Raw genomic sequence first — 24,898 nt, forward strand, 5'->3', positions numbered from 1 at the left:
TAATTACCGAGGCATTTAGGGGGCCTAATTATTCATCGCAATAGCGAGCGACCGACGGAACGCATCATTAGTCATTGCTCCGGCGCTCGCCCCTGGGGCGCGACTCCTTCCGCACGCCATTTGTTACACTAGTTAGCATAAGTGATCGCGTGTGTGTGTGTTCGCGCGTGTGGGCTATGCTTCACAGATGTGGGCTTTTGATTTCCATGCCTTAGGCAGCCCACGGGTCCGTTGACGTGTTGCTCACATTGTTGCCATCAACCGGTCTGGTGGTGGTGCAATTAATCGGCAGCCAGCTTTTTTTTCGTGCTCTCGGGAGCGCTTTTTTTACCCCGATAGCCCTCCTCGTAGCACACCTGGTGGAACTATCAAGCCTGCGGGCAACGATCGGCAGCGGTGACTTTAAATGCGATCAATCGGTTGAACGCGATCGCGATAAAAAAAAGGTCCCCAGGTTGGGATGAATGGGATGATCGCACGGCGTCATTACCGATCCTAATGGTGCGCGCGCGTTCGCCCAAGAAGGATCAAAGGCGGGTCTGATCCAATAAAATCACCACGTGCTTCCCCCCCCCCGCAAGAAGCCACCCCAATTTAGAACCATCCCGATATCGTGCCCACACGCTGCCCATTTGCCATCTAATTACGAGCAAAACGAAACCCACAGCGGTGGCGCAGAAATTTGCCTATTCATCGAGAGGCGGCAGGATCCGCTCGCGTGTCCTGTCGCGTGAGGCTCGAGGATCACCGTTTCCCGAGGTTTCCCAGGGAAATAAGGCACCTCCAATCAAAACCGGCTCATTTAACTGACAATCACCGCACCGCACCGGCACTCAAGGTGCACCGATCAAGGGCTCGGTGCTCTCTGCGAAATGGCTGCCAATGGGCTCCCGAAGGTGCCCTGTCAGCCAGCGCGTCCGACACGGTCGGATGGATGTGCCAGAGGTTCGTGCGAGAGATGCGCGTCCTGCGGGAGCAGCTAATTATGTGTATGTGGCACATGAAGGGCGGCCCTAGCGCTCTGGCATTCCGATTCGATCTCACGACCACGGTTTCTGAGCGCATCACATCCCACCGACGCGTTGCCAAAGCGTCCACTGAATGCAACACCGCCCGGGTAACGAACCTATAGTGGGTTCGTGGGATTGCCGCGCGTATTTATTATTTCAATTCAATTTAAACAAATCTCATATTTGCATCCGCGGCGTTTAGGGCGCATAATCTGTCGCCGGCAGCGGCAGATGGTGCGCAATAATGAGGCGCGGCCCTTTGCGGTGATGAGTCACCGTGGACGATCGTGGGATGCCACCTTTTTATTTTTTATTTTTTTGCCATCTCGTGCCATCCAGGATTGCTACCGGTTTTTTGTGCGGCACCATTAGGGCACGATTTTTCGCTCTGGCCCTATTCGTCTGGGCGGCGCGTGAGCGTTTGTTTGGTTTAATGGTTCACTGGCGGGGTGTGCTCAATTACCTGCCGAGAACATAAGTAGTGATTAATAGATGCGCCGGTGGCAATGGCGCAAAAAAAAAATAAAACACGCCAACCCCAACCAAAGAGAAGCCGTTTCGGTAAATGTCTCCGAGGCGCACTCCGAGGAATGTGTGACTAATCATGCCGCTCCATCGCCGGCGTGGGTGGATAATTGGGTGGAAACCGACCAGCGGGGGGGGGGGAGTGAAAATCTTCCTTCTGCTACGAAATTCAAATCATTTCCCACGCGCCAAGCGAGGCAACAACAAAAAAAAGGCACCCCGAACCCCGGTTAGGGTGGAATGAAATAAATTTGAAATTAAAACAACCACTGGGTCTGAGTATACACACACACACACACACACACACACACACACACGGGTGCCCAATTATCGCGTCTCACCCCTCGCTCGTTTCGAGGGCAATTAACGCGATAACGAACCGCAAGTACGACGCATTCGCACACTGGCTTCGGTTCGCCTGACGGTGGACAGGCGGAAAATCACCAACCACCCACCCGGGATCATATCCACCCTGAACTGGCCCTGGTCAGATCTCTGACGATCGACCAGCAGGGGGACGGATGTTTCGATGGAGGCAAAGAGTGGTGTCAATCAAAATTCTTTTCAACCCCCTTTTGGGCCCCTTTTAAAATCGTCACTTTACGCGCGCCCTTTTGACGTGGTTTGGCTCGAAACAAAGGCAATTCCCGTCACCCCCGGTTTGGCCGGCGGTCGATACTTTCCCAAATAAATAATTCAACATTGCCCATCCAAGGAGTCAATTATTCTTCCGCGTGTCTATAGAGCCGCTCGAGATCGCGCCCGATGAAAAACTCACCGTTCTCTCGGCCGTGCGAGTTGGGCTTTTGTGAGCTTTCTTCTGCACCGAAACGGCTCTACACTGCCTACCTCCGAATGGGGTAACGATCCTCCCTCGCATTGGTTTGCGGGGGAGGGAGGGTGCGAACTACCCTTTGCAACCGGGATCGATCGCACTTTTTCGGCTACACTCTTCCCGGTGTGTGTGTGGGGTTTTTTTTTGTCCCTGTTGATGGCCACAAACATTTTCTGCTTCCCACCGCACATCACACCAGACGCCGGTTCGCTAACGAACGTTCCGTGGGTTGGGCGAGGTCTTCGTCTCAACGCACCCAATCCCCCACCCACACCCCCTCCCGCTTTCGCAAAAGGGCCGCAAATTGGCGAAGCATTCGCGGGCGCACGACGGCCTCATAATGTTATACAATCGCGTGCATCGCGATCTCGCGCAACCGATCGAACCCGCTTTCGGTCGCGTCCGATCGTTATTGGTCTCCGTGGAAGCGTCCCCGTTTTTCCGTTCGAAGGGGCCCGGAAGGATCGATTTCACGGTACACGGCAGTGGTGAAAGGTGGGACCAGGCCACACTCGGCCAGCCCGTGGAAATGCGCTTATGAGCGATGCAGAGCGATATGGGCCTCGACAGATGAACAACTGTTAACAAACTTGTTAATTTAAATCGGTCGCCGATCGGTCGTTACTGGCACCGGGATGTTGTGGGATGAACCCGAGGGAGGGTGGAGGGTGGGATGCAGGCACGCCGCAACATGGCCGCTCCATTCCTTTGGCCCGGGTCGTGGCCTGGGTCGACATGAGTTTTCCATCGGCGATCGAGGGCAAGGTGCACATGGCTTGTTCTTTTTTTTTTGTTGTTGCTATGGCGCGAATGCCGTGCCCAGACCCATGATGTATATCTGGATCACTCAAGGGGTGGGGTGGGTTTGGAGGTGGAGGGTGGAGTACACGGGGCGCAATTTGTTAGCGTGCGCGAAGGGCAATCCCGTTCCCGCACGATCCACAATGACAATCATATCTCGAAATGAACATGTTAACGGACATTTCTCTCGTTCTCGCTCTCTCACGACTCGGAGAGCAGTTTCGTTGGCATTTCGAACCCGTCAGCTGGCGATGGGGTGGGTGGGGTTGCTTTTCAACCCTTGCCGGGGTTGGAAAATGAGCGATCGCGCCAATTCTAGCCACACTCGAGCCGGCGGGAAGTGTAATAAATATGTTCCAACCCGCTGGCAACGCTCGTGCTCCCTGCTGTGCGCTGTAAACTGCACCGATGCTAGAGACCTAGACAGGCTGCCCGTCATACTGGAAGCTTTCTGCCTGACCGCCCGTGCGGGTCAGATCCATCGTGACGGTCAATCTGGCCACGGACCTTTCGGCCTGCCTTGTGTGAAGCTCAGGCTGTATGAGGCTGTAATTAAAACGGCGGCAGTCGTTGCTAGTGTGAAGGTCCTTGTATGTGCGATCCCGAATCACGTATCCTGCGTTGCCGATAGTCCTTTGAAACCCTCCTTAAACCGACCAAGAAATGGGCAAATTTCCAGAAGATGCGACGATCTCCATTTCATCTGAAATCCTCACAGGAATGTTGCGGCTAATGATGGGTTATTTGTAGACTTTTCGTTGCGAGCGTACAGGAAACACGCTGTCCCGTACCGGTCGCGATCAGCGGTGTTCCCACCGGAATAAATTGCATCTGACAGATTTTCCCATCGCTGTTTTGTGCCAAGGGTCGCTTTCGAAGACGGGTTAAACGACAGAAGAAAAAAAAACAGCTACATGATACAGCGAGCCACAAGAGTAAGAGGGAACCAGTTCAAATCCACCCATTCGCGGATGATAAGCGTTCGTTCGAAACTCTTCGATTTCACCCGCCAGCGATCCTCAACGTGATCACTTGTCACATCTCGTGCCATCTCCGGCGATGGACGACCCGTCGGTTGAGGTACACGCGAAAAGCACGCGAAAAAAAAGCACCAAAAGCACCTTCCTCGACGGCAGCAAACGCGCGAGACAAGGATCGCCACTGAAACGCCGGTCCGTCGCGGCTGATGGTGGGCAATAAAATGCGCCAAATACGGTGCGGGCCGTAAATTATCCACCCCATGGACGCTCGCTGGACTGGCATAGGTGGGACATGGATGGCGGAGGCACGTTCACACGTCGACACCTCTCACGGGGCGAGGACGACCCCCTTTTCGCCCCCCCCGCCTATCTCCGATGGCCACTGATAGTGTGATAATGTGGTGTGGAGAAAAAAAAAATGGAAGCATAAAAAAAAAGAGCACACAAAAAGTCGCACACCCCTAGCGTGGCGCTTCGGGCGGGAAAAGAAAAATGGCACAGGTTCGGAGGGTGCGCGTCGAAATATCATAATGAATTATTGTATTATTATTCTAATTATGTGCCAAGCCGAGCTTGTGGTCCCATTCGGCGAAGGGGTCCGTTATCTCGCGGAACTCGAACCGATATCGTCGGATCGTCGGAAGGGGATCGTATTTGGAATCGCAGGCATATATGGGCACAGTAAATTGGACGTTACGAGTATGCTAATCCGGCGTGTCGATCTGCTTTGATTTGGGCACCTCCCGCGCGGGAAGCTGCCGATTTTCACACCTCCGAAAGAGAGCGAGCGAGTGAGAAGGCGAGCGAGTGAGAAGGTACAAACTTACCGTTGGCGCAGGGTCCGCCCTTGTCGCAGGGTGCCCGTGGAAACTCGCAATGACGACCGGCACGGCCGGGTGGACAGTGGCAGTAGTAGCCACCGGGTGTGTTCAGGCACTGACCCTCGATGCACGGTGACGATCCACAGTGATCCTTAGCTTCCTGTGAAATGGCACAAAATCAAAAATAACACACGGATCAGCGAATTGTGGCAGCGCAGCAGCTTGCAACGGCTTAGAATGCGTATATAAAAATGGGCAGGGAGCTTTGAAATGGTTTCTTATTTTTCCTCCCCTCCAACATGAATGGCGAGCGCAGAGCTGAGAATACGGGGTAGTTTTTGTTTATGTTGGACGAGCATAAACTCAAATTTTTATGTTAATCACCGCGCGCGACGCGAACGAAAGCAAAGGTAGCACACGAAACAAAAAAAAAGCGACGCCTTAGACCGGTTCGGTGGAGCTGGGAAAAGGCTGACGAAAAAAAAAAAAAAGACGACGACGACAAAAACCTACACCCCGGTTGCGGTGAATAGGGGCGGCAGAATGTGTTTAATTGGAGCCCGCCCGGCCGGACGGCGTTCCGGATTATGATATTATCGCGGCTGACCGCCGGAAAGAAAGGAGCCCCGAAGAATGCGCTTGCTCAAAAATAGAACGCCTTCCTTCCCGGCCGTAAAAGGAACCGATTCTCGGCTCGTTCGGCTGCTAATCTGATTAACCCGGCGATCGAACCGGTGGCCGGTGACGTTTTAATCGGTACGTGGCCGTCCGGACGTCGTGAGGCGATGTTCGATTTCGGGACCGGGAAACTACCGGATTACCACCCTTACGGCTCGGTGGCGTGAGAATGGCCGTGTCGTGACACTTGTTGCGTTTAACACCTCTGGGCGGCCTTTCTCCACCAGACGCTCGTTCGCTCGTACAGGGGGGAAATTGTCAATCAATGTTTTAGAAGCGCGGCCCGACTTAAGGCGTCGAAGGGTTTTCGAACCGCCACGGCGAAAGCGCACAGTGAAAGACCACGCAGCTGGCCGAAACTAGAGCGCAGGTTGTCGAATTAACGCCACGCTGGCGAACGCTGGCCTTCTCTGTCCGTGGTTTTTTTGACTGACAGTAAGCCGCCTCGGTCGGTGTCTGGTCGGGATTTAATCGATTATCGATATTCGCGCCATCGTCGGTGCACCCGGGAAGGCTCCATCATGGAATGCCATTGCGAGTGGTTGCCCCAAAATGGCCCGCGTGTGACCTGGGCGTAGGTTGCGGGTTTTGACCAAACAACAAAAAAAAACGCCGGATCCTGCCACCAACGGGAGAACGGGACAAATGGGCTGTTGTGACCGGAGTGCAGCCTTGCGCTCCCACGGGCTGCGCGAAAACCCCTTCGACGAACGCCCCATGGCAGGAGTGATTTAATTTAATGATCCTCTGGGAACCGGGCGTTTCAATTCGTTAGCAATGATTTAATTTGGCCCGTATTTGGTGCAACCTACCTCCGGGTTCGTTCGGGGCGGCCCTGTCGGCGAAAGGTAAAGGTGCGTTGATCGACAGCTTGGCGCACCAACACTCTCTGTGTGTGTGTGAGCATTTTCAACTCACCCCTCCTCCACGATCCATCGAAACCATTCCCTCATCCACTGTTGGGAAGACGAATGTCGCCGGAATGGACGATAAATTATCCGCTTCTCACACCCCGTGTGTTCCTGCTATGGTTACTGCACTGACTGTCGAAAGACCGTGATTTGTTGCCACCGGTCGGTGTTGATAGCATCTGATGTGCAGGATTTCCGAGCTTCCACCCTTGAGGATCAGCTTTCGGTGCCAGAAAACCGCCGAAACCGGGTGGCGCATCGAAAATCAATCACCAGCTGTTGATTATGCTAGCATCACAACGGCAGCCATGAACGGCCGGATGATGGCCGGGTGTTATGCTGGGTGTGGCAAGCGGAGTGGCAATCAAAATTGGCCGTGCAGAAAGATCGCACGCTACGGGAGGTTGGTTGGCGCTTGATCGAAAGATCGCGTCCTTGTGATCGTAGAAACGTTTTCGGTGATTCAAAAAAAAAAAAGAAAAAAACTAAACGAAAAACACACACACACACACGTGCATAATCCTTATTCACAACGCATCAATGACGACCTCCGGGCGATCGCTCTTAAAACAAAATCTCATCCACTAAAGCATCAAAATCTCAAATCACGTTCGTCGCTTGTTGCCATCGCGACGAAAGAAGTCACTGATGAAAAACGGCTGCATTCGCGCGGTTTCAACGCTGCCTCTGATGGCGCAATTGAGGGTGCGATCGCGCGAAAACCCGTCCGTTACGTGGTTACGCAACCCACAAAGCCCTTCAACGTGCGCAATCGAACGCACCGCGATCGCGAGATGTTAATCAATTAGCGTCAACGTGAGTCGACTTTCCATCGCCAACGGGGAAGGGAGGAGTGCAACTGCGCGACTTCCGGAAGGAGCTTCGTCGCACAGCTCGTGGCGCCTCGCAGGAAAATCTAACCAACCTTTCGTCTCTGATAAACCCCACACTCTTTACCCCCCTTGGGTTGGTTGGTGGTTGCCTTTTTTTCGCAGCGAAATCGACGCACGTCGGGACGAGATTCCCCTCCCCACCCGCCCCCCATTCCAACACTAAGGCCCCACTAACGGACCCCCATTTCCATCGGCCGGCTAACCTTTAGGTGAGGTTGATTTGCCGTACATAATTGCCCCGCGGTGAGATCGAACGAAACCCCGAAGCCTTTGCCCGCCGGCGTGTCCGCGTGAAATGAAACTGTAACGACCAAACCGCCCCAGCGCATGCAGTTGCAGGTGCATCGGGTGGTGTGGTAGGCCACCTGTCGCACGCGGCGCGAGGGTGCATTTTTATATTACATTTAAAATAATTTATTTATTTCACTTCGCAGCACCGCGGCCGTGTCCGTGTGTGCCGCCGTTAATGTTGCCTGCCGTGTCTCGGTTGCACCCGATCTCCGACGGCTTCGTACGGTAGCCATCGGGGGCTGGGGTTGGGTTGGTTTGTTGGCGTGTTACCACCAGCACCTTCCCTCGGCGTCCCTTGTCCCCACCGACGGGCTACGGTGGTCCGGAGGAACGAAATCCGTGCCATTTCGTAATCGGGCGCGACCAAGCCGGTGGCACCGGCAGAGCACGGTGCGAAGGAACCTAGAGCGCCTGGCCCTGTCCGCTTCTTGAGCCGTGTGCGAGATAATAAAAAGAGCGAATAACATATTAAATCTCGAACCGTCACTCTAGTCAACATTTCAACGGGATTGCGAACGGCACCGACCGAGGCCGTTTGGCCGTTTGCGCTGCGTTTAGCGAATGTGATCCGCGATGCCGAATGCATTCCCTTCGCGCGGTCCCAACCAGGGCCAAACCGGTAGTAGTAGTGGACGTTGTCGCGGCTTGGCCTGCACCAGCCGGCCACCGATGGCATTCGGTGGCGCTCGTGGACGAAAAGTAAAAAAAGAAAAAGAAAAATCCACCCCTATTGCGTACGGACTGGCCGTCCGGCTGGGTTTGGGTCTGTTGGCAGGGGCAGCGCAATGGGGGACGCAAAAAATTGACATCACAACATAACTCTCGATGCGGTGGGAAAAAAGACACACGGGAGAGACCCTAGCCCACCATCATACCCCCCTATACCCAAATCCTCCCTGGGGCTGGGCTGTAGAACAAGTGCACCGGGTATCGATGCAGCCGCGTGGAACAGGTTCGCTGGTTCGCACCGAAGAACCGACTCAAGCTCGAAGGGAGCGGTCCCATCGTTTTTTTTTGTATTTTCATATGCGTTTTTTTTTTTGACTGCAACCCATCAGGGGGGACGTGTTTTCCCGACCCTTGGCGGCCCGAAAAGCGTTCCCTGAGGGGTCAAATGCCACACGGCCCGCTCGCACGTAACTCCATTTGCATTTGCTCATTAGATGTCACTTGTTCGCCGGAAGGGAACTGCCCTGGAAAGCACTACCAGGGAAAGCTTCCAGTGGCGTGGGTCCACGAAGAGCGACCGTCTGCATTTCTAATATCCGTTCCGATTTTTCACCCCAACGCCTGGAAGGTGACAATTCGTTGGGATGCGACGGTTGCTTCGAAATGAGCTCAGCGCTAGATAAGCGACGAACGCGGCATCGAATGAAAGCGAGCAGCGCCTACTGCGTTTTGCAACAAAAAAAAAAAGAGGAAAAACTCCCACCGACCACAGCCACCAGAAGCCATGCCGAGGCGCGGACGCAGGGATATTATCCGGCCCGTTGGCTTAAAAATTCATGAGCTGATAAATGGCTTTAACGTGAAGACAAATTGCCTTAGCCCGAGCCCACCAGCCCACAGCGCGTAGGGTGCTCCCTATTCCTCGCGCAGGAGTGCCTCGAACCCGCTCGTGTGTGTGTTTGTGCATGATTATGCTGGCTGCTCATCATCATCATCAGCACGATCGCGCTCGATCGGAAGGGGTTGCGTGTATAGGTGTACATTCACGCATCAACCCCTTTATCTGCTTTATACGCGGGTTTCGTTCGGATGTTTTGGGAGACTCTTTTGCTTATATTTATTTGCTCGCTTCATTTCAGCGTTTGTTTTGCTTCGCCATTCCACGGTCCCCCCCCCTCCCCCTCCCCCAGTCTCGGTCCTCGATCCCGAACCGGTGGCGCGCGGTTTGCTATTATCTTTTTTTATATCTTTATAAATTAATTTTTATTTTACGACCGCCCATTTACATGGAGCACCGGGAGATGATGAACCGCCGCATGAAGGAACGCACGGACACCTCCAACCCGCGGCACGCACGTCATAAATATTTAAAGGGCCGCCTGAAGGTGCCCGTTGAAGGGACAATAAAATCAGAAAAGCATTTAGCTACAATCGGCCCAAACCCGAAGCGGGTTCTTTGCTTCCCCAGCGTAGTGGCACTTTTTCATTTCATTTTTTTTTTCGAGGCCACATTTCGTTTCGAGGCCACATTTCCTGCCATTTGCCTCCTATGCCTGTGGGATGGAACGGGTTTTCCGAGATTTACGGGCACCCGGCTGGGACACCCGCGCGCAACCACACGAACATAAACGTAACAAGATATTATTGTGCGCTAAGTCCGTTAAACACTTCCAGCCAGCGCGGCGTGTTGGCGTTGTGTGTTGACACGTTGTTCGCCACAAATGAGGTGGAACCTGTGGGGGGTGGGAGAAACTCGGACGAGGGAGCACGCAAAGGCTCGTTTGTCACCCGATCGGTGGTCAATCTGTCATCTGCAACACGAACAATGGCGTCCGAGCGCGTCCTATTTGTTATCGCGCCCGGGTCGCCCTTCACCGTCGGCGGGTTCGTCGCTTAGTGCGGTTCCAATCCGACGGTGTGCCCGATCTTTTGTAACCCACCGGACCGGGTGGACGTGTCCTGGCGTCCGCGGCATCGGGCCCGAAACGTTCACACAATTATCGGAAGTATTATTATGTTAAACCGTTTCCTGTTGGCCACGGCAAACTGTGGCCGAGACCGTGGGCGTCATTCGTCATGCGGTGACAATGTACGGATGGCTTTCGCTATCTCTCTCTCTCTCTCTTTATCTGCCCAACTCCTGCAGGCAGGCAGCCTTTTTTGTATTCCAAATTGTGACTACGTTGGGCGGAATGTTTCCGTGCCCTGGGACGATGAGCGAAAGCTTGTCTCCGATTGACAAAGCTGACAAGATTGCTATGTGTGTGCCTATTGCATGGGAGACGAGACTAAAATCAGCCACCCAACGGCTGGCCAGGGATGTCTCGAGTTGAATGAAAACAAAACGCAACCCATCATCCGCGCCCGAATGGCGATCGACGATCGTAGGCGATGAGCCCAATTAGCTGTGTACTGCTGGAGTAGAAAGAGCCGGGCCGGGTAGCTGTGAGACGAAACACTCAACATCGTACATTACGACCCGATTGGACCGTTTAGAACCGTTAGAAAACCGTTTTGAAAGCCCTAAAATAGCCGTGACCTACGGGGCACTGTTTTGGGATGAAAGACTTCAACGCGCGAAACCGCGATGAACCCGCGCTTTTTTCCGTTCGTACTCACCTCGCACAGTGTGCCGGAAAATCCGAGCGGGCAGATGCACTTGAAATTGCCGACGAAATCGACGCACTCGCCCCCGTTGCGGCAGGGAAAGTTGGCACACTCGTTGATGTCGGTGCTGCAATCGCGTCCTGTTAGAAGGGAAGAGAGAGCAAAGAAAAAAAAGTAACGCGGAAGCGTGATTAATATGCGACGTTTACTGTTGATTCCATTATTAGCGGGATTTAGCTTGTAGATTTAATCCCCACCAGGCGTCTCCCTCTGGGACCGGGTTCCTGTTGAATGCCCCTACAGCAAAGGGAGGCTCGTTTCATAGGTACTGGCGGGCAAACTGCTCGTTCACAGCTTCTTTCTTTGCTTGCCCGGGAAGCGCAGATGAAAAGCGGTTTGAATGTAATGAACATATTTCATCGGCCTAAGTCCTTGGCGGTGTCTCTCTCGCTCGTTGCTCTTCTTTGCACCTTTGGGTCGGGGCGAGATCTGCCTGGGCCGACAATACAAGCATTCTCACACACACACACACACACGATCGCGCCCGCCACTTCTTTACACCGCATCCGCATCCCAACGAACACGTTGGGTGGATTTATCAGGTGCCAGTGCGATCGGTGGTACGTGTCTGCAACCGTCGCCTGGCGGAGCTTTGCTCGGTGGTTTTAATAGATGATATTTTAAAAAGCCCAAGATTAATCAAAAATATAAAAACCACGCTACCGGAATATGATTATTATCGGCACGGCGCGGAATCCGAGCCTGTGGGGCCGTTCGTAGCGAATTTGAATACAACGGCGCGCCACAAGCGAGGGCACACTTTTATTAATATCTTTTCGCGCTCAACAGTTCGTTTTATGGGATGTTTTTCTCTCCCCCATTTCGTTCGTTCTCCCGTCCGCCCATTTTCCTGCTTCTGTCGGTGGCTGTTGTTACCGCCACGTCGTCGTTGTTGATCCTCTTCGGCCGGGCGGCGGGCCGTTGGGGGATTATTTTTCCCCAACCCCGCCGTGGTCCGAATGGAATGGTTGTTAATTTGTCTTCACATTTATGAGAAATTGGAAGCATTATTATTTTAAATATGCTTAAACGAACAACATTTGTTCCGGGCGCGCGCGCGCGCGCACTCTTAAGGGTCCGAGGCAACCGGAAGGCCTTGCCGGACCGTCTCATTACCGATTGGAAAACGATCGGATTAAGGGCACACCGGTGGGTATCATCGGTGCAGTTTGAAATGCAATTATCATTAGTGAGACATTATCGTGACTGACTCTATAGGCAGCGGTGGGAAATGGTCAGCAATACGCCTGCAATATCTATCATTTTCCACCCACTGAGTGGGGGATGTGGACGTGATCGGTGCACGCACAAAACATCCCCCCAGCTGGGGCATTGATCATCGCACTGGTCCCGTTTGACAGCCCGCAGTGTTTTCAATTTTGACAGACCCGGCACCCATCGTACCAATTACGGATTCTAATTGACAGCGGGAGCTCCGTCGCAGCTTGGGAATAAAAGAGTTTTGCGGAGAAAGGTGCTGGTGGGGGAATAAGGGTAGCTACCGCATACTGTGACCGGTCGCATCGTGCACCCTGTTCGCACAGCGGTACCCCAATCAACGGATGCCCAGAGGATGCCGCCGCCCGGCATGGGTTGATTAATTGAATCCAGAGACCCGGAACGCAGCGCCCGAGCGAGCCAACGAAAGAGAGATATAGAGACCAGGAACGGTCGGGCGCCAAAAACAAACAACGCAACGGCAGGTGAGTTTTCGATTGTGGAGCACGAATTTCCCGCACGAAACGAGCGCTAAACAAATGCGCCCCCCACCAGTGAAGACCCGTACCGCACGTCCTGTCGGTAGTGGGCTTGATTGATGAATCATTTTCACCCCCGTGGGCAATCACATTTAGCGTGTTTGTTTAGTACCAGCGCGCCCTCGGGCATCATAAATCAGGACGACACGGACCGTCGGAGGATCGTCGGAATGTACGTAGGCTGTACGTACCCGTGTAGCCGATGGCACAGGCGCAATGGTAGTCGTTGACCAGATCGATGCATGTGGCGCCATTCCTGCACTTGCCGACGCAGTCGTCCAGGTTCTTGGCGCACGTCGGACCGCCCCAGCCCTCTTGGCAGGTGCACTGGAAGGATCCGGGCAGGTTGCGGCATGATTCGGCGTTTATGCACGGTCCCAGCCCGGACGCCACGTTCGATTCGCACTCGTCGACGTCTGTGGGATAGAGATGGCGACCCCAAAAAGGGGTGAGTGAGCGTTGGTTCGTTGCCGGGAATAAAAAATAATATGCCGGGAAAGCGTGCCCTTGCGGCAACGTGCCACGGGCCAACTCACCGTTCTGGCAGGTGTCCCCGGTCCACTGGGGTGGGCACTCGCAGCGAAACTTGCCAACCAGGTCGATGCAGGTGCCACCGTTCCGGCACGGTGCATCGGCGCACTCGTCGATATCTGGAACGGGATGGGTGCAAAAGAAGCAAACAAGTTGAGTTGAGTGAGAGAAAAAAAAACACGGCATAAAGAAAGGAGTCAAATTGCGACACGAGCAGAATGCAGGCGTTAATGAATGCGCTCCCGGTATCGGTGGAGCCACGGTGGCGCAAATTAAGTGGCCTCCGTACTGTCCCACGGCTCGATGATCGATCGATGCGATAAAAGTGGTACAATCGGTGCCCCCTGAACGCTTTGGCAGAAGGAAATGGTCGCGCTATCGCTCTCGCGTTATCGGTGGAGATCGGCGCCCGAGCTGCCTGGCTGCCGCTTTTCTTTTCTCTTCTTGCTTTTTTTTGTTTTCTCCCGGTGTATTTTTTTGTTGTTCCTATCCTTTCGTGAGGCTTCTGTCAAATCGGGCACACGGCGCGATATTATGACGTTTTGGGGTTGATGGGTTTTGAGCGAGTACCGAGCGAGTTGATTGAACCGTTGGGGCACGACGTGGCAATTAGCTCACACCGGGTTGCCCGAGCGGCCTAGATCGTCCTCCTACCTCGTGATCGGCCTAGGGATGCTGACCGCCAGGATCGGCCCCTACGATCAACGTACGAAGGAACGTCTAACGAAAGCAAATGGCGGCCGGATGTCAGATGTCAAGTGGCGTTGCTTTGTTTTGCGTTTGATTGGGCAAGAATTCCCGACGACCCCGGGAAAAACGGGTTTGAATTCGAATTCTCTCGCCCCGCGCCACTGAAACCGCTGTGATGGATGATTAATTGGGCACTCGTACATCTTGACGTTCAGGCGGCGGCAGTGGTGGTAGTGTTTTACCCGGCTTTTACCGCGACGTTATCCCGCGGTCCTGCAGTACCGTGGCTGCGATTGGGAGTCACACCGACGTGGAGTCGTGGAAGCCCACGATTGCCCCGGATCCTGTAGAACGTGGTGCACGTTGCCGGAAGGCTTTTCGCAACCCTCGATCGGGACGTGTGGGTTTTCACCCTTCCCAGGAAGGGTTGGCGAATGTGAGGCCCGGATTGCGCCCAACAACAAATCGGTCGCTGGTAACGCTCTGCGGTCTCGGATGCAAACGAGCTGCGAAAGACGAGACCACAAGCTCGCGGGCAAGCTTCAGTTGGGAAGGAATGCAGTGAAGCAAAATAAAAAAAAAAGAAGGTGGAAACCACAGAACCGCACCCGGTAGCGCCTGGAGCTGCGGTTTCGTTGCGGTTGCAAACCCCGCGTCGGTGTCGGTGCTTTTCTCGTTCGCGCTTTGCGCGCGCCCTGCCGAGGTAACGAGATTGATTCAATCAGCATAAATACGGCGGAAGCCCAACGGGTGCGCTTCCCCGTACGTGGGGTGGCCGCAAAGGAAATTACAATTTATACGCCGGGAAATCGCAGAGTCCCCGCACGAATCCGCACCGTCGTGGCATCTCGTTACGGGCACCTTTGCGGTGCGGCACGGCGACAAACTTGCGGCAGTCATTTATTCAAATTAAAAAATATTTACAATTCAATGGGAAATAAATACACACGTTCACCCTCGTTCGGGGTTCGTCTTCTTTCCCTTTGGGGGCCCCTTTTTTTTCGCCGTCCACCGCACGGCACGGCTCCAGGAATCGAGGATCGAGTGACAGCAATCGATTGCTGCTTTAATTTGAGAGACCAAGAATCGAACGTTTTCCGCAAGGGATGGCGTGCATTCGTGTGCGGGGAGGGCTTTTCCCGCGGCCATCGTTAGCTACCGGTGTTTTCACGTTCGGACCGTGTTTTGTCACTTCCCGTTCCAGGGCTGGGAGTGGAACCGAACCACCGACGGAGGGACGGAATTCAATGGCAATCGAGTGGTAGAAGGGTTTATCCCGCGCACGGGGTGTTGTTATGCTATTTGTACAGCGATTAGGAACCCGACCCAGCCTCGAGTGTGGAAGATTTATTTTCTTCGCGTTCGATGTAGCGCGGTTGGTGCGTGTGCTGCGTTTTTTCTTGCGTGCTTCGTGGTGTGCTTTCGCGCCCAGTTTGTGTCGCGAAATGTCAGCGACCACGCACGGCTGGCGATGGGAAAAACGGGCACCAGCAAGTCAGCCAGTAAGGAGTGGCAATTATCGTCATAATTGGTCGATTCCCGGGGTCCGTCGGCTACCGCTAAACGGATCGTGGCTTGTTAGCGTGAGCACGCGAACGTGCGACATCGCGCTCCTTTTTTTCGGTGGTTTTCGGCGGTAAAATATTAATATTTTCATTTGGAGCACCCGCGGTGCCGAATTATGCAAAGTGAAGGTGTTGCACGTTTCGATCGATCGGTTGAGTTTTTTTTTCTGCGCCTGATAAATCCGTCATTTCGTTCTAATGTTATTGGTTTTTAATCGCGAGCGATCGCGAATGCGTCAGGTTATTTTTTGTTTATTAACATGGTTCGCTCCTTAGGTCTTCGGTCGCCGTCAAACGATCGAGCTGACGATAACCAGAGGGGCGCGATCGATGAGTGAGCGATAAATAATAAATTTAATGCCCATCCCAAGCCGGTTCGTGGGTCCGTCCTGGCGAGCGATATGCAAATACCGCACGGTTGGACGCTTTGGACGGAGCTCGCGAGCAAGCGTGCCGTTTTGACGGCTCCAGAACAGCGCGAAAAGAAGGATTCAAAAGCACACACAGACGCACTCGCATGCAAACATACATCTACCAGCCTCCAGGAAATCCAGGGAACCGCACTTACGATGGCAAAACCGCGACGAATTCTGTCTCGAATGCCCTTCCGGTGGTGAGCTCTCGTTCTTTTTTTTTGAATCGAAAATCAACGGAATTTTAACAGAGCGCGCGTTAGATGCGGTGTTGCGCGTTAGAAAATATTGAACCATGGAATACACGTAATTTGTGTGTGTGTGTCCGTCCATCGAAACCCCGCTTAAGAACTTGCCCGCGCATCTCGGGGCCGTGAAATCGCTAATAAAACCACGTGGGCGCGTGTAGCGAACGCATTTTCCGTCCCTGAGTAATGCCGGTTCAATCGCGGTCCTCTTGCCGAAAGGTTCTCTATTCCAAAAAAGGGCACACCAACAACGGGCGCCTTTTCAGCTCGATCCTAGACGCACCATTGGCTAGGTTCCAGCGGGCCACAGAACAGAACCATGAATACAATAATTTAGAATAATTAGCGTACAGATGCGGTGCGCGATCTTCTTTTTGCTTCCTTCACTCGACTGTTGGCTTCCCAAGCGCTTCCCAAAAGAAGCAAAAACAGCGCCCTGAAAGCACCCCCAAAAGCGGTCTGGTCCGCTGGTTCGCTTAACGTAAGGACCCGTCAAAATCACGTCACGCAATGAGCGCTTCTTCGTGTCCGACTCGGGGAGGCTTCTTTTTTCTTCATCCCAAAACCAGACGCAACGTCCAAAAGCTAGAGCCTTCAAATTTGTCAGCCGCTCGTGATTAATGGTTGAAATTTGAAATTGAAATGAAACACGACGCTTACTTATCTCGCAAGTCGGCCCCGTCCATCCGGGTGCGCAGGTACAGACGAAGTCCTTCATCGGTTGAGGCGGTCCAAGACCGGTGCTAGTGACCGCGGCTGGGCCCGCTTTCGATGACTCCTTCGAATCGGCCGCACCGGAACCGGCGCCGTTGGATGGACCGCCCGTGGCCGCACTACGCCCAAAGGGCTTTCCCATCGAACTCATGCCACGCATGCCCCGTACGATGATTGAGGCGGCGGTCGATGGATTGTTCGAGTTTCCAGCAGCCCCGGTCAGATCACCTGGCCGTGGTTTGTCACTTCCGGTGAGTGTGCAAGTGCCACCATTTTTGCACGGCTGCGGTGCACACGGATGTTCGACGATTTCGCACCGGGTGCCCGAGAGTCCTTCGGCGCACGTGCACCGGTACTGGTCTGGGGCCGTATTTTCACACGTGCCCCCGTGCATGCACGGTTCGTGCGTGCCGCAGTAGTTGAGATCTGCAACGATAGGGAAAACAAATGGGTGATTGATTAGAATGACCGCTGGAACACAGGTTTCAAGATCTTGGTTGAATTTTTGGTATAGAATTTAACTGAATAATATTACGGTTTCACCATTATGCTCGCTGGGATTAATTTTCATCTAACGATTCGGTTATAAAAACTAACAAAATGTCCATAAAAAACCCTCACTTTCTATTTTAATTTCAATTTATTTCCATCTTGCTTTTGTTGCAACATTAAGCATAAAAAATAAAGCTTATTTTGTATCTCATTCGTGAGTAATAATTTTTTTATGCATGAAGACCCTAGTACACCAAAAAACCACTAAGACTTGGTAATATGCATTTAATTCAAATCATATGTAGCTGTAATTTATAACCTCCCTCATAACGTGAAACCAGCGCAGTTGTGTTGATTTAATACCAAGGGGCCAGAGAAATCCTAGCACTTGTTGTTTTGTGTTTTTTTGCCTCTCTCTCTCTATCTCTCTCAAGAAGTTCCTGTGCTTTAAAGGATAAACCACGGGCCGACAGTTGGCTTGCGCGTGCGGAAGTGCGTAACAGTTGTCCGTAATCGTTCCGGACACTTGTTGGATTTTTCACTCCCAGCCACAAGTGGCCCGTGGACCGTCCTGCGCACGGTGGAAAAACACTCCAGAACAGGCGAATCGAGTGGGCCGAATACGCGCCCTTGTTCGCGCAACCCTCAACCTGCGCCGGGCGATTTAATCGAGCGCCGGATGCGCTAACGTGATCACAAGTGTTAAAGTGTTTGCTACATCGGGCTACAGGGGGTTGCATCGGTTTGCAGTTTCCCTCTCGCCGGAAGGATCATTTGCACACACACACACACACACGCATGGCACGCGCCTGACCGAAAGGGGTTCGACAGAGGGTGCGCTTTTTCCCCCTTACACGCGCATATGTTAATCGCACACGGGCAATTATGACGCGGCCGCTATGAATAGGGGTGTAATTGATTGCAATTACTCGCGCCCAGGGCACGCACACACACACACACGGGGTGGATGGCAACCCTCGGCCGTTGTTTGCTCAGAACCATAACGACCGCCACCGTCGGGTTCGAGTGTGGTTTTGTTTTTCCTTTTTTTATTCTTCTCTCACCCGGCGTCACGATTGATCGATTTGACAATTCGGCGACCGCTTTTATGTTGTTTTTTTGGGCTGTGGCCAAACTTCCGTGTTTTCCGAGTTTCCACACTTTTCCCGAGGGGGTTTCAGTGCTACGGCTGCAGGAAGGAGCGAGGAATGAGTGCAAAAAAATGTACCAAAAATTCACTCGAAAGGCAGGGGCTCGTCTAGGGTCTGGAGTATCAACGGAGCAAAACACGCAGAAAGGGCTTACTTGCAAGACCTTCGTGAGCTAGGGGAGAGGTCGCCGATGGTGGGCAAGATTTATGGGATTTGTCATCGGAAACTCATCCCTTGTAGCCGAATTTCCGGGCTCGCTTTTCCGGTGTGAGTGTGTGTGTGTGTGTGTACCTATGGTTGCGTGTGTTCGACTGACGACCCAAGACGTCGGTCGATGGTTAAATCGATGTGACCCGCATAATATCCTGTCTCTTGTCGCGTCGGTGGTGGGGAATGGTTTCATGTGGGGGTCATATTTATTTGCGAGCCAAACGACTCGTAAATTCATGTGTGTGTGTGTGTGTATGTGCACGAGAGCTCGAATGAGGCCACACCGGCTGGGGTTAGGGTTGGGCGGCTCGTGGCACGGCACGATATTTCTCCTGCCACGATACGGCGGAAACGAACGATTCGCCGTATCGCTTCACGCGATAAGATTAAACAATAAAAAATTAAATTTTAAACTTAATTAGGTTTTTTCCTCGGGTTTCTTTTCGATCACCGGGTTTCGGTGCGTTTCGTTGGCTTAGATTGTGCGTACGGATAAATGCACCGGCCACCATCGGCGTCTGTTCTGGAGAACGCGCGTAACGAACGCCGGTCGAAAAGCTGGCTGATGCAGATCGAAAGAGAGAGAGAGAGAAACCGAGAGATATAAAGGACACGAGAAAGAGTCAAGAGCGGACACGCGTGAAACGAAGGGTTTAAAACAAGGGAAATTTATTATTAATCGATTAATTAAAAGCAATGCCTTGGCCGTGGCCTTCCCATACGCGGGTCTGGCATGCGGAGCCATCGATTATTTGGATCTGTTTTTTCGTCGCCGTGTGTGCGAGTTGCGTTCCCTATTTATTATTATTATTATTATTATTGTTTTGGGTGTATCTCACTAGCTATAAGCGACTTTTAGAGGCTTTTAATTTCCCCATAAAGCCCCAACCCTAAATGAGGTCCAGCAGCAACAGCAGCAGCATGTGGCTTTCTCCACCGGCTGGTGCGCCATTTTGTTGCCCTTCGCGCCGTGGACCACCGGTAATTACCCCAGAAATGATCGGTATTTAATTACCGCAGCGTGCCCGATCGAAATCGATTTCATTTTTCAGCTAAACGAGCGCGCATTAGACGGAGGATGTATGTGTGTGTGTGTGTGGGTTTTTTTTTTCCTTTTTAGGGCCGCACGGGATTGCACTCACGTGAAAGTACACCCCGTGCGTGACGGTGTGGCACGGAGTACGGATCACGAACGTGAGCTGGCCCGTGCCCGAGAAAAAAACCTGAAGTAGCACCACCGGAAGTGGCGTACCAACCGGAAGCGTTGGGTGATCGGCGCCGGAAGCTCACGTACGTACCTTGATCGCAGAGGATTCCACCCCAGTTCGTATCACAGATGCACTGCCATGCACTTCCGTTGCAGTAGCCGTGTCGGCAGCCCGGGTACACCATGCACTCGTTGCACAACGGCCCTCGCCATCCGGGGCGGCATCTGTGAAGAGAGAAAGAGAGACAACATTTTTAGAATTGATAACATTTTGAAAACCGGGCCGATCGGAAGAGACTGTGGCGCATGCCGGTAAAGGATGAAAAGAGCGTGAAGAAAAAAAAAAAACAGGACGGTAAATAACCGATACACGCCGATCGATCAAAAGAGCCGTTTCGAAAGTAATTATTCCACGCGGCACTTTCCGTGAATTGCCCATCATCATTTACTCGCACCGCGTCGGGACGTGGTGCCGCGCGAGTGACAAAAGCGTGCTTGGGGCGGTCCTTTTTTTCCAGCGTCTTCAAATAATACCACGTGGAAAATGGAATTAAAAATTAAAAAAAAAATACCCAACCATTTGACCGGTTTGAAAGGAGTTCGCGCTACAGTTGCGGGTTTCATTCTTTTTCAGCCTCGGATCCAAATTTTCTCAACTCAAGGCCTCTCCACAGCCACTCGTCCTCGAGAAGGCTCAATCGAGTGGCCGCCAGGTGGGTCGAGAAGCAATTTTCCACCGACTCCGCGGGCACGTGATGGCGTGAAGGAGTTTCGCGATCGTTAGGTCACCAGCGCCCAGTGCCTTTCGGGTGGCATTTCGGCGAGGCATTTCTTCTTCAAGAAAGTGCGGCCGCAACCGAGTTGGAATGGGCTTCGGTAGGGCGGTAGTTGCGGTTTTGTGGTGCCTAACAATTAGCACGCACCGGCACTTTCGGGTGGAAGGGCTCGAACCGGAGTGTTTATTGTGTTGGCTGAAGCCGGCGTAGCCAAAGCTTACAATGGAAGCTGGGAAGAAAGTCGACCTGCACTTTGGTGGGTGGAATGCAAACGTGTCGAAGACAGGAAGACATCTGGCCTGGCATTTGTGGTTCAGTGGTCGCATGCTGATCGGATGCACTCTTTTTTGTGTTGTTAAGTACACGACCCGTTTTTTTTGCTGTTGAGTAACGGCTTCAAATGAATAAATTTACGCCAGCTCTGAAGTGGCAAAAAGCCTAAAAAGCGGGCTTTAACCAAAAAACATTTTGGAAAAAAGAAATGGCTTCCATTCATCCGGCTTACATTGTTCGAAAGCACAGCTTGAGGCAGTCTAATTGAATTAGAATACAAATAAAGGAATGGTCTCCGGATACAGATTGTACCCATGAAACATCTCCACCGAGCGGACATGTCTGCAATGACTGCTTGACTCATGCGCCCTGCAATCGTTCGAAAGGGAGAAATCTCACCCCATACCGGTGACGAACGGCACAAAAATCTGATCGATGCCGCGATGCGAGCGCGATAAACGAGACCCAAAGGTCCCCAGCCAGATCGATGGAGCTTTCGGTGAGCTCATTAAACAAAATACCTCCGTTTCTCGAAGGAAAGACAAAACAGAAAAAAAAAATAAACCGCTCCAAGCCCACCGTCGACGATCGGGCGGTGGGAAAAACGAACACCACGAGATCGCGCTGTCCGGACGTAATCGGACGTGATTGAGCCTGTTCGGTGCTTTCAGGGTTGCCTCCGGGGCCGGTGTTTGTGGGGGCTCCATCTTGCCTGTGCTTCTGTTTGTTTTCCACGTTCGCTGCCTCACTCTCCAAAATCTAACACCGTACCGCTTCATAAAGCGACGAAGTGTTTTGTTTGACGATCGTACGGTGCAGCTTCACCGGCGGGGCCTTTTGGGCGCTCTTTGGCAAACACACACGCTCACACGCACACAAACACTCCATTGCCAAACACGGGTTGGGGGACAAACGACGGCATTTTTGTGTCCGTTTATCGGTGGGGGGGGAGGATCAACAACGACAAAAAAAAATGGGGATGAGAAAACCGCTAAAGCCAAAAACCGATCGCTGATCGGACGCTGCTGCCGGTACGGATGCGGAACGGATTTCGGTGTTTTAACTCTTCTCGGTTTTGTGCGTTTTCGTTACCCACCACGAGAGAGCCTGCTTTGGAAGGGGATGCCTTTTGGAGGCAAATAAAATGTCCACCTTCCAAAAGCACCCCGAAAGCACATTTAAACCGAACCCATTCTTCTTCCCCATAGTTCGGCATTCCACCATGGGGATCGCTTCGCGCACGCTAATTAATAACGCCCGATCGCACGGACGGTGGAATGGCGTATTTAAATGAGGCATCCTTGCGCTTTTCCGCGCTCTGTCTGACGATGCGAAAAATGCGTACCCAAATCTTGCCAGCCACCGCTGGGCTGGTCGGACAATCGCGCGAATTCCTTTCGACCGTCACTCGTGAGAATCTTGATCGCGCGTAGTTTCGCGGTTTTCAGCAACGGGAAAGAAGAAAGAGCTGAAACTAAAAAGGACCGTACCGCACCGTGGAAAACTAAACCATGGGTTCGGTTACCGACGATCGCTTTTTGATACCCGGGCCGGCTTCGTGTGTCAAAACATCGCTCGCATTTGCCCGTGACAGTGCCATTTTCAGGACCCACCCTGATTCGGATCGATCGTGCGAATCGCTCCCCGTGGCTCAGAGAAACGGCTCCAATTACCGAACATCAATGTCCGCGTCCCAGGCCGATTATACAACTCCGCTCGAAGGGCTCCACTCGGGGCGTTGAAGTGGAAATGTCCACCGGTGGCTCTCGCTTTCCTTCAGCCCTAGTGTCGGCAGCGGCGGCGGCAGCGGCGGATTCGCTTTGTGACTGCCGACAGAAGGAGTCCCCAAAAACAAGCACTTCAAGCACCCCCGGTTTGGACCCCCGGGAGTCGGGTTACACAATGTTGACCAACACACTGACGGTCAACAACACAAACAACCCGTGCTGGCCCGCCACAATCAATTACGAACAGCCATCCCCATTATGCTCGCCGTAAACCGATCCGGGCGAGGAAGGCCAGCTTTTGGGCTGGTGGTTTATGATTTATGTCGCTCTCCATCGCGACCGACTGACCGGCAAGAGATAACAATGCGATGCCAGATTTCGTTCGTTCGGTCTTCTTCCTGCCTGAAATCGAAACGCCCTTTTCGCGGCCCTTTTCGCCTTCTTCCGAAGCCACCACCGTGGAGGTTTGTGTGTTGCGAAAAGTCACAGCTTCGGGTGCGCTGTTCGCCTGGCTCGGTGTAGGAGCGAAGGTTAGAAACTTAATATAGAGGTGCGACTTGCCGTTTAGTAGACCCGCGCGCAAAGACTCACATCCGCCCGCAACGGGCCAAACCCTGCCGTCACATATCGTTACGATTTACATCAACCATCGACGCGGGACATACGACAAGGGTTGCCTTGGTGCACGATCTCGCGATCCTCGAGTCCTTCGAACCCACCTCGATCGTCTATTTTCTCCCCTTGGCGCAGCGATCTGCATGTCGGGGTGGCGATGCCACCCGCTCACGACGATGGCGACGATGGAGACGATGGAAACGGTGACACACTCCCAACGACGGTTCCCAAGCGCCTCGAGGACGTGGCGCACGATCGCTTGAGCGCGAGTGCGCGGGCGCGAGATTTATTGCGGAATTAACATTGCCGAACAATGTTCCGCTTGTTCAATTATGTATGATTAAGTGCTTATTTATTTCTTATTAATTTTCCCGCGACGCGTTCTCGCGATGCGAACCTCGACACCGGTCGGTGCAAATTGTTGGCCGGGAAAATCTCGCACCCCACGTGGAAATGATCGCACGAGCCCGCTCGCCCAGTGCCCTAGATGCGCTTCCCATATTTGTCTGGGAGGTCGGGTCCGATGGTTTGCTGCCCATTTTCTCTCTCTCTCTCTCTCTCGTCCTATTCCATGGACGCCCCAAAATGGACGCTTGGTTCGTTTGGATGCCGGCCCGATGACACCCCTCGATAGTGGGGTGGATTTATTTTACAATTGTCCTGCCGCTCAGCAGCACCGGCTCGGCACAGGGTTGTGCCATTGTTGCCGGGCGCGAGAGAAGCGCTACGATTTATGGCACGTTGCGTAACAATGCTATCAATCAAACGATTTCCCGCTAGGGGAAGCACAAAATTGCGACCGGCGAGAAGATCGATGGCCGCGGTGCAGGATTCCACTAGCGATGCTGCTGGTAAAGCATGGCCGAACCTCGAGACAGGAGTGCCGCGAATCGTGTTGCACAATTTTAATCCACTGTGTTGTTGTGGGGTGTCTTAAGCGAGGCAAACCCCTCAAAATTGGCTCCCAGTTAGAAGCTGGTGTGGTACTGTTGCCATCGACAAAACGGCAGTCATCGAAGAAACCATTATGCAAACACATTTTCACCCAACCTCGCTAAAACCGGCGTGGCCTGCTTTGCTTCGTGAGTGGCTTTCTTTCGCGCGTCGCAGTAGCCGCTGGTTGATGGCTGTCATGTTTTTATACTTTTGGGAGCAGCCAGCCACTCTTCGACACTGCGCAAGGTCGACACCTTCACGTGGCATCATCCACCATGCTATGGGAGTTGATGAGTTCGGAAGTCGAGGCTCATTCGCGAGCGTAAGGCTTTGGCTGAGCCATCACCTTAGTTGGAAGATTGAGGCATTTTTTGAGTGTGTGTGTGTGCGTTTAGAGTTTTTGTTTCTCTTCTGCTTTTTGAACCCTCTCCAAAACCACCCTTAGTTCGTGTTTGCACCCCGCCCCCACCCCCCTCCCAAACACGCCCGTTTGCCGTTTATTTTGCTTTTGT

General features: G+C 52.9%; 1 protein-coding gene across 1 annotated transcript in view; it reads right to left on the bottom strand.

The window, feature by feature from the left end:
• Positions 1-24,898, bottom strand: part of LOC128722235 (protein serrate) — an 83,623-nt gene that overhangs the window by 4,966 nt on the left and 53,759 nt on the right. Inside the window, exons 8-13 of the mRNA XM_053816090.1 lie at positions 20,151-20,284; positions 16,946-17,425; positions 13,375-13,488; positions 13,030-13,254; positions 11,034-11,161; positions 4,979-5,132 (exon numbers count right to left, since the gene is read on the bottom strand). Coding sequence (XP_053672065.1) covers positions 4,979-5,132; positions 11,034-11,161; positions 13,030-13,254; positions 13,375-13,488; positions 16,946-17,425; positions 20,151-20,284 — 1,235 coding nt within the window. The remainder of the gene's footprint in view (positions 1-4,978; positions 5,133-11,033; positions 11,162-13,029; positions 13,255-13,374; positions 13,489-16,945; positions 17,426-20,150; positions 20,285-24,898) is intronic.

The sequence above is a fragment of the Anopheles nili genome, chromosome 2, assembly GCF_943737925.1.
Source record: "Anopheles nili chromosome 2, idAnoNiliSN_F5_01, whole genome shotgun sequence".
Lineage (NCBI taxonomy): Eukaryota > Metazoa > Arthropoda > Insecta > Diptera > Culicidae > Anopheles > Anopheles nili.